At 43.2% G+C, this 10,000-nt stretch overlaps 2 protein-coding genes across 2 annotated transcripts in view; both read right to left on the reverse strand.

Annotated features, from left to right (window-relative positions):
* The window catches only part of LOC138042429 (uncharacterized), a 180,894-nt gene that overhangs the window by 163,659 nt on the left and 7,235 nt on the right, over positions 1-10,000 (reverse strand). The window contains exon 2 of the mRNA XM_068888323.1: positions 4,315-4,504. Coding sequence (XP_068744424.1) covers positions 4,315-4,504 — 190 coding nt within the window. The remainder of the gene's footprint in view (positions 1-4,314; positions 4,505-10,000) is intronic.
* The window catches only part of LOC138042401 (uncharacterized), a 4,678-nt gene continuing 1,826 nt past the window's right edge, over positions 7,149-10,000 (reverse strand). The window contains exons 2-3 of the mRNA XM_068888281.1: positions 8,653-9,992; positions 7,149-8,449 (exon numbers count right to left, since the gene is read on the reverse strand). Coding sequence (XP_068744382.1) covers positions 7,412-8,449; positions 8,653-9,992 — 2,378 coding nt within the window. The 3' untranslated portion in view covers positions 7,149-7,411. The remainder of the gene's footprint in view (positions 8,450-8,652; positions 9,993-10,000) is intronic.

Consider the following 10,000-nt stretch of genomic DNA (forward strand, 5'->3'; position numbering starts at 1 on the left):
TATCATTTATCTCTTTAGAAAGAACATTTTTCGAAACAAAAAGAAAACCATGCTTGGCTGGATGTAAAAACGAATACAAATTGTCAAAGCACTGATTAAATACCCAAAATTGTGTAGCAGATAGACAAATTTAGAGTTTTCTTTTATTGGTCACGTGACCATTGGCGTGACATGATGACGTCATATTTAGGGTCATTGGTTAACAAAATTCACTCAAATTTCTTAACCATTACATCCTTTGCAAGACACCTAAAAAAGACGTCAGTAGGCCCTTAAATTTCATGAATCTCACAACAATTATGACAGTAATTGCAAATCAATTCAATCAATGTTGCATCAGCAGAGATCCACTATTAACAACCTCATTCCTTCAACACGTGGATTTAAGTTAGCTTCACTAATTGTTAACAAACTCTCCACGCATGTCGATGAAATTAGAATCTTGCTTGCTGATAAGTGTCTAGATGTTCTTGCTATTCAGGAAGCTAAACTAGACGTGTCTAATAACAAGACGCCTACATGGGCGTATCCGTGGAATGCGCAAACATTTAACACAAATTGTTCAGTTACAGTCAACTTCAAGTACAGGTAAACTTCGGAAAATGGTGAGAGATTACCAGAAAGATAAATTTGTGATATAACTTGAAGTTTTTTGTTGTAAAAACTCGTTATTAACGTTACTAGATTTGCAAATGCAAACAACGAAGCCCTATTAGCAGGTTATCAGGATACGGGATTTTTTATTTATTTATTTTTTGGAAGGAGACTTCATTCAAATCCTGCAGTTTTACCTGCTTCCTTAACTCCATTCATCCAAAAATTACAAGATCAGCCTTAAATCATCTAAAAAACATATGACAAATCACAGTTCAACAACTTGTCATCCTGGGCCCGGTTCCTCGAAAGCCGATGAACGCTAATCTAAGATTAAAAATTAACCAAGGAGTTTATTTCTCTACTCCCAAATGCTGTTCAACGCTGATTATTATTATTATTATTATTATTATTATTATTATTATTATTATTATCGCCCATTTCTGTCATTTCAGCAAAAGCAAATGTCTTTGAGAGAATAATTCATAATCAGCTTTCTTTCTATTTATCCGAAAATAATATTTCATCACAATATCAGTCTGGCTTTCGATCCTTTCACTCAACTGTGACCACTTTGCTCGAAGCTACTGATAATTGGGCCTTTAACATAGATCGTAGCTATGTTAACGCTGTTGTCTTTTTAGATCTAAAAAAAAACATTTGACACAGTCCGGCACCCCATTTTATTATCTAAACTATATTCATACAGAGTCAAAGGAAATGCCCAAGATTGCTTTCTTCTTACTTAGACAATCGTACGTAAAGATGTGCTGTCAATGGTCTCCTTTCTAATAGCTGCACTTTAACTTGTGGGATCCCTCAGAGGACAATACTGGGGCCTTTGCAGTCTTATATATTAATGACTTACCCAATTGTTTATCAAATTCTCAACCTAAAATGTATGCGGATGATATTCACCTAACATATGATGACAACGACATCTGCTCCATTGAGGCTTCTTTAAACCAGGACTTGTCAAATATAAACCGTTGGCTCATTGCCAATAAATTGACTCTCAACATGCATGACAAAAACTGAATTTATGTTAATCGGATCAAGACAAAAATTGAACAGTCTATCCGCTCTTCCTGCCTTGGAAATTAATGGTACACAATTAAACAGAGTAAATATTACCAAGTCTCTTGGTGTATTAATTGATGAAAATTTAACATGGAGTAATCATATCAACGCTAAAACCAAAAAAATCTCGTCTGCCTGAGTGGTATTAGATCTATTAAACGAATAAGTCACTATTTCCTCCTGCAACTCTACATAATACATATATCTATCACAGATTAGTTATACATACATACATTATACATACTTAATTGACCGCTCCCCATAGGGGCCTTTCAGGGCCAATGAAACACAATCAACGAAACAACAGAACACAACAACAACAACTGTTAAGAATCCCAACTGGCCGGAGGCAAACCAGTTGGAGATTTACAAGTGCAGCTGGGAAGTTGAACCAGGGACTACCAGGAACAAATTCAACGAGTGGTCGGAGCGGGTCTTGAACCCGGAATCTCCGGATCTCAAGTCAAGAGCCCTAACCACTGGGCCACTCGCCCTAACCACTGGGCCAATCGCACTTCGATTACTGTAGTGTTGTTTGGGGTAACTGTGCCAAAACATTATCTGACAAACTACAGAGACTTCAAAATCGTGCTGTCCGCGTCCTTACTCATTCTAGTTATGATGCTGATGCCAACCAACTACTTAAAGAATTAGGCTGGGACACTTTAGAAACTCGTCGTCAAAAACTTAAGGTTGAGATGGTCTATAAGTCCTTAAACAGCCTTGCACCCAATTATTTGTCCTCGACCTTCATTCAGAGGAGTGATGTGATTACTTCTTACAATTTGCGTGATTCTGATAATATGCTTGCTATTCCCTGGCCACTTACTAACTATTACAAAAATAGCTTTGGCTATAGTGGTGCAGTCCTCTGGAACAGTCTATCCTCAGCTGCTAGGCAAGCAACATATCTGACTAATTTCCGACGATTGCTAATTAATTCCGACACGGCATTCATGTAAAACAGGCTTTAATTTAGTTTACTTTCTTTACTAGTTAGTAACATTTTAAGTTAATGAAGATTAATTTGTATACGTAGTTTTTCGTAATAAGTTGTAGCTTTTATATTAAATTATTAATGCCTGATGTATTTTACCGTGTTTTAAAATAAAAATGATGATGATGATGATGATGCCAGTATTTTGCAAAATTTGTATGAAACCACAGGCCGACCAGACTCAGAGGGTAAAAAAAATTAAAAGGATTTGTATGGGAATCTCGATAACAAACTGAAAAAGATATTTACCCGCAAAAGTTCGCAATAGAAAAGCTGTGCTTTATTGTCGTGGTGATTGTCGTGGTTATTTGCCTGAATGAATGCGATGTAAGTGACTTCTCAAATTCCCGAGTTGTCACTCGTAGCTAAATGAAGGAAAGGCTGGAAAGTAATTTCTAGCTTACTTCACATCTCAACGATAAAATCACACTTTTCCGGCATCAGTCACGCTCAAACCCCGGCGATGGCAACACGAATAAATTTACTTCTCCTTGACCAAGTTTCAAGGTCCAGCGAGCATCCATTACTTAGAAACAGCAAAAAATGTTCAAATTTTCAAAATCTTTCCCTTATTTACTCTCACCGTATCAAGGCTCAAGTGAACGGTTGACCAGCCGTGTCAAAATTCGTTGTAAGCGAGCCTCAAAGGATTTTGAAAATTTGAAAATTTTTCGCTGTTTCCAAGCATCGGCTGCTCGCTGGACCTTGAAACTTGGTCAAGGGGAAGTAAATTTATCCGTGTGGCCATCGCCGGAGTTTGAGCATGACTGATGTCGGCGAGATGTGAGGTACGAGTGACAACCCGGGAATTTGAGAAGTCGCTTAAATCGCATTCAATCGGGCAAATAACCACACAAAAAGCGAGAAAGTCACCACGACAATAAAGAACAGCTTTTTTTATTGAGAACTTTCGCAGGTAAATATCTTTTTCAGTTTGTCATCGAGATCCAATGCAAATCCTTATAATGTTTTACCCTTTGAGTCTGGGCCGCCTGTGATGAAACCTCATGGCGGAAATCCGTCTGATGCACTTTTCAATGGGTCTACTAAAATATTGAGAAATACACGCAATCTCCCTCTGAGGGTTTTTATTCTATTTTGAGCTTGACCATGACATCAGCGTCTGAAAGCCGCTAAAGCGGCCCAGTCCGTATGGGGCAAAAAATTAATGAGCCGTTAGGCTTTCGTGTTTAGATATTTTCTTAGGTTTTACCTCACTAGTCAAAGTAGAGATATTACCACAAAAATGGCGGTCGACAATATTCTTCCACGTTGGCATGTGTTCCAAGCTTGGAGAATTTCTTTGGCGCTCGCCCTATTCTCCCGCTACCCGGAAAATGAACTCACTATTTTCGCTCGTTGGAAACGCACGCTACGCCCACAGAGGACGAACCGAGCCTAAAAACGGCTGCAAAGGAGTGACAAGGGTGACAAATGAATTCGATGATCGAATAAAATCGATACTGCTCATAAGTTCTAAGATTTTAGGTCACCTGTGCCGTTTTCCGAGTTATGAGAACCGGTGTCAAATCATTATTTGGCACACGAAAACGTATCATCTATCACTGCATGGCATGGAAACGTTTCCACGCAAAAAGACAACTAACAGAACATAACATGAAAAAAATAAATGCGAAGCTAACCTTATGAGTTCGAAATGTATCGTCAGGTCTTAAGATAATAGTGCTTTCCACAGGATTCTTTCCTTCGAAATCAAAAGTAACTTTAGCGTTCCTGGCCTCTGATTCGGAACCAACAACATGGTTGCCCGTAAAAATGCCATACACTTCCCTCCCCTCCAAAGTCACCTTGGCGTAGAATCCGCTGCCTTTTCTGTAAAGAAAAAAGCATTAAGGCACTAATTAAAATAGGTTTTAATCCTTTAGGTGCATCTTGAATACTTTAGAGCAACGATGACTGTTGTAAGAGCAGACAAGCACTTTGCTTCAACAAGCGAAGTTTATGCGCAACTTTGATCTTGACCAAGTAAAAAAAAAAAAGTCGGGCTTATAGCAACTAAGTACACGGTGGGGCCAAACCACCCCACCCCTCAAATGGGTCATCGGAAGCCCGAGGTGGATATTGGGTAAATTTTAAGATGGCCGCAGAATTCTAAATATAACCCAAGATGGCAGCCAATGTGAAGTTTTTCCATGTTCTTCAGCCAACTCTTAGACGGGCTAAATCGGATTGCTTAGACCAAGTATTTACCGGGGATGGAGTAAAAAAAGTAAAGGATTTTTTTAGAGCTTGAGAGTGCCGTTGCAGTTTTAGAAGATAAATATAGCGATCGTTCTATGTTTGTTAATGTGCAACGGTTGTTGCCTTCACGAGGAATGGTAGCAAGGGCACTGAGGAAGGTCTATCTGAAGATTATCCGTCGTCTTAGCGTAAAGCCGAAATTAGCGAACCCATGGGCTGGTGAATTCACCGTCGATATGCCTGGAGAGATCTTCTCTTGTATTGCAAAAGACATACTGGGAAGGACAAACTTCGGGTATCAGGTAATGGAGACAAATACCTGCACTACTTATAAGATAGTGAACATACGAAAGGCAAAGTATCTGTTTAAGAGAATGGACTTGGATGGATCTGAAATGGATGGGGAAAGAATTTTGAAAAAAGCCTCTAACAGAGCCTCTTGAAAGGTGTGAGGTTATTTCTTCAGAAGAGAAGCCTCTTCAGTTGAAATTTCACAAGACAAATGAGATTCTGTCAGTGAAGTTTTATTATGGTTACTGGAACATAAACGGTATCCCACAACACTAGTCTGGCAAAAAAAATATTCTTATTATAAATGTTTTTTCCAAACTTCTGTTGTTGATTATTATCATTATTATAACAACATGGTCCACATAATGAAAGAAATTTTTTTTTGGCGAAGTGCGGTGTTAGAAATCAAATGAAGAGAGGATCCTCACGCTTGCTGGACAATTTAAGAAACTGTCTCATATGCACCTGAAAATTTTTCAGGTGACTCAGCAGGATTCGAACCCACGACCTCTACAATGCAGGTGCAGTGCTCTTACCAACTGAGCTATGAAGCCACTCAGTTGAGAGCAAGTTACACAGACAATGTATGGAGAACAATGTGGAGACTCCACAAACTGATATTAGGGTTTAAAGGGGGCATTGTCATCAGTTGTATCTTGTGTAAAGATACTGTGAATGCAGTTTGTAGGGAATAATATCCTTTTTTTGCTATTAATACTGATAACATTCAAATGGTGCCACACATGAATGCATCAAAGTGTACATTTGAAAAATAAAACAACAACAATGATTCAAGATAACTATCACTGGATACATATGGATGTTTGCAGTGTATGTTTGCTATATATACACATGATCATACGGTTGTGTGTGTTAAAAAAAGTATACGACTTGGACTAATAATATATTGTGTTTAAAAGTCTATATGAGATAAAGTAATATTTTGATTACCAAGTCCATTACTGTTCATTACCATCATATTGATTGACATAATTTATTATTCTCATTTCTTTCTACCAGAGGTATATTAGTGTATTATTTAGTAACCAAAGTTATGATTTCGTATTATAAAGTTCATAAGCATCTTTCTAAATAAACCATTTGTGCATGCTTAGATATCACATACTTTTTCGATACGATCACCTAAAATGTGCATGACATTTATAAAACAGCTTAATATAGTAACTATTCTTACATTTGAAATGATAGAATTTAATTTTTATTCCCTAATAATCATTACTACATATTAAACTCATCGCCAATGGACGAGCTTGGAGATGGTGCCTGCCAAAGTGGGCGGCGATTCCGGGGCGAGCAACGAGGCTTGAGCCACAGGCCATGAGCAGAGCACACAGGCCTCCACGGCAACTCTGCGAGCGGCCACCACCCACCAGGCACCGTCACACTGACCAAGTCAGTGGAGATACTTACCAACCCTATACTTACCGAATCCACCAATGAGGGAGGGAAGGGAAGGGGAAAAAAGCGGAACAACTGAACGCTTGTTGCTTGAAACAAACAGCACCTCACACAGCAGAAACGACCAGCACGTGCGAATCGAGAAACCCCGTATGTCACCTCAATGCGCCTGATTCCCAGACCACCGCTGACCAGCATTGGCTTGATTTTAACTTAGCCTAAATTACATTTAGCCACATTTAAACTCATCGCCAATGGACGAGCTTGGAGATGGTGCCTGCCAAAGTGGGCGGCGATTCCGGGGCGAGCAACGAGGCTTGAGCCACAGGCCATGAGCAGAGCACACAGGCCTCCACGGCAACTCTGCGAGCGGCCACCACCCAAAGACCACCCCAAGGGTGCTTGGAAGGCGAAGGGGCCGCGAACAGGGATGACGTGGAACCTGCGCCACCACCCAAACTCACACAAGCACCCACCCCCAGCTCAAGACACGACACTGGACGACACTTACCCGAGTACCGTGAAGCTGATCATGAAATGAGACTGAGAAGTCTGCTAACCGAGGCAAGGTGAAAAGGAGGCACTAAAGCAAGGTCCGCCACAGCTCCTCTGGCCGCGAGGCATGAAGAAGGTTCTGCCTGAGGTAGGAACTGAACCAGGAAATTGCCAAGGACTTCCCGATTGATTAAAGGAGTCCTGGCCAGACACCGCAGGCAGGCGCAAGCGAGCCACAAGCGACCCTAAAAAACGGAAGAGGACTGGTCCGCTTGATTTCCTGCAATCCGCATGATTTCCTGTGATCCGCATGAATTCCCACGTATACCTGGGTCACGAGCCAACTGAGCCAGACGCGAGATGAGAAGAGAGGGAAGCCAATGACTCGGATGGAGTGCGAATGTACGACTGGTAAGCTGAACTACACCAACGACCCAAGGCCTGAATAAGGTGATCGGGGATGCCGTTGCGAGCTGCCACCGTGGCCGCACCAATGCGAAAACTGTGACTGGAGAAATTGCCCGACACACCTGCTCCAGCAAGGATTTCTCTGAGACGAGCAGTGAGGACAGCGCGAGTTAGGGGCCGACCATCCTGGAAAAGAAAGAGAGGGCCACCCGAGTTCCCTCTCACAGCCAAATAGGCCAAAACAGCTTGAAGGGCGCACAGAGGAAAGCGTCCCCGGCCAATGTGGACAAAGCAGCCTTTCCGAAAAGGGTCAGTCTTGGAGGCTTTAATCCGCACGCGCAGGCAGGAAGGATTGGCGTCAGAGTCTACCGAAATGTCACCGACACTTAAGTGGAGTGCCGGGGTGAAACTAGCCAAATTAGGAACAGTAAATTCAGCAGATCGGAGGAAGCCGAAATATGCTAGGTTGCAGGCGGCCCAAAACATGCAGTGGTCGAAAATTGATAAATCCAAAGACCTAAAGATGATCATCAAAATGTGATCCGTAATAGGAAGGCGCTGAGCCTCAGGGGAACCTTGGGTCCGTTTGATCCCACGAAGAACTCGCTGCAAACGTAGACAGTTCACCAGAGGGTCTGGGAAGCCTTCTTCGATATGCAGGGCACGAACTGCTGAAAGGTAAACTTTAATCGAAGAGTGCTGAACCGATCCCGCCAGAAAAGTGGCAAAGAGGCACAATGTCCATTCATCGGTGGGGCACGGGGAGCCACTGGGATGCAACTTGCCCAAATGCGCACAGAAGTTGACAAATTTCCTCTGGCCAGATGCGTAAGATCTCCGGGTGGAGTCAGCCAAACCATGGGCTAACAGGAACTGGCACTGCCGCTCTAATGAGAGCCAATCAATTCTTCCAGGAGATGAGGTGGAATGGACACTGGAAGCGACTGAGCCTGGGGTGCTAACCTCCGGAACTCCTGCCAATGAAAGCGGGACAAAGCGTCAGCAATGCAATTATGAACCCCCGGAACATGCTGAGAGGCAAAGGAGAAATTGAAACGAGCCGCTGAGGCGAGAAGATGGCGAAGCAAGCGCATTAACACGGGAATCCTGGATGTTCTAGAGTTGAGGATATAAACCACGGCCTCATTGTCGGTGCGAAACAGAACATGGCGCCTGGCGAAGTGGGGCCCCCAAACATGAGCGGCAATGATAATCGGGAACAACTCTTTATAGGCGATAGAGTGAGAGGCTTGAGAAGAAACCCATGCGCCGCTGAACCACTCCCCATTGAAGTAAGCACCAAAGCCAAGGGAACCGGATGCGTCCGATGTAACTTCGAGGTCAGGGGTGGCCGACATGCCGGGAAACAACCAAAAATAGACGCCATGCCAAGAGGACAAAAACTGAAGCCACCACTGAAGATCCAGGTGAAATTCAGAATTCAGGCGGATTGGATGGTCCCGTTTACGAAAACACTGGAGCAGATTGATCATACGACGCAGGAAGGTACGACCGGGCCACACGACCTTGGCGGCATGATGTAAGTGGCCAATGAGGGACTCCAGTTCGCGCCGAGTACACCAGCGACGATTCCGCCACGACTGCAGCAGCACCTGTAAAGCAAGGAGCTTGTCCGAGGGGAGGCAGGCCACCTGAGCCACTGAGTCTAACTCAATGCCCAAAACAACTAAACGCGTGGACGGGCCAATGCACTTATCCGGGTGGAGTGGAAGTCCTAAGGAACGGCAAACAGCTATGGAAGTGGCTAAGTTCTCAGCACATTGGTTAGTATCTGGCGGTCCTGCAGTAATAAAATCGTCTAAATAATGTAACAGCGCAGAAACATTGTGTGTATGTAGGAGAATCCACTCCACCATGTCCGCCACAGAATTGAAAATATAAGGAGCAGAGCGGAGGCCAAATGGTAACGCTAAATCAACATAATAGTGCTTCCGCCATCTCATACCCAAGAGATATCGATCAGATGGATGGACAGCTATGTTGCGGTAGGCTGCCTCAACATCGAATTTAGCAATCAGGGCACCTAAGCCATAGCTTGAGATCATACGAATGATCTGATCAACCGTGATGTATTGCATGGTAAACTCGTCAGGGTCAATGCCATCATTAACACTTAGCCCACCAGGGGATGACAGGTCCACTATGAGCCTCCACTTGCCTGGTTGACCCTTTTTAGGGATAACTCCAAAGCTGCTAACGTGCAAATGAGGGAAAGGTGGGGAGGAAAAAGGTCCTGCAACCCTCCCAAGGGAGACCTCGTTAGCCAAGTAGCGGTCAATGACCTCGGAGTGTTGATTAGCAGAGGCCTTGTTTGACTTAGCTGATTTTAATTTCTTGGAATGCTGAAATCCCAGGCGAAAGCCATTCCTGAGGCCGTCCAAGACAAAGGCGACAAGATGTTGGTCCGGATGATGGGACAACTTGGCAGCGAACACTTCAGGCTTTAGAGGGCTAACCACGGACACCGGGGGCAAGGGGTTGGAGACTGGAAGG

The sequence above is a fragment of the Montipora capricornis genome, chromosome 3 (genome assembly GCF_036669925.1).
Source record: "Montipora capricornis isolate CH-2021 chromosome 3, ASM3666992v2, whole genome shotgun sequence".
Taxonomy (NCBI): domain Eukaryota; kingdom Metazoa; phylum Cnidaria; class Anthozoa; order Scleractinia; family Acroporidae; genus Montipora; species Montipora capricornis.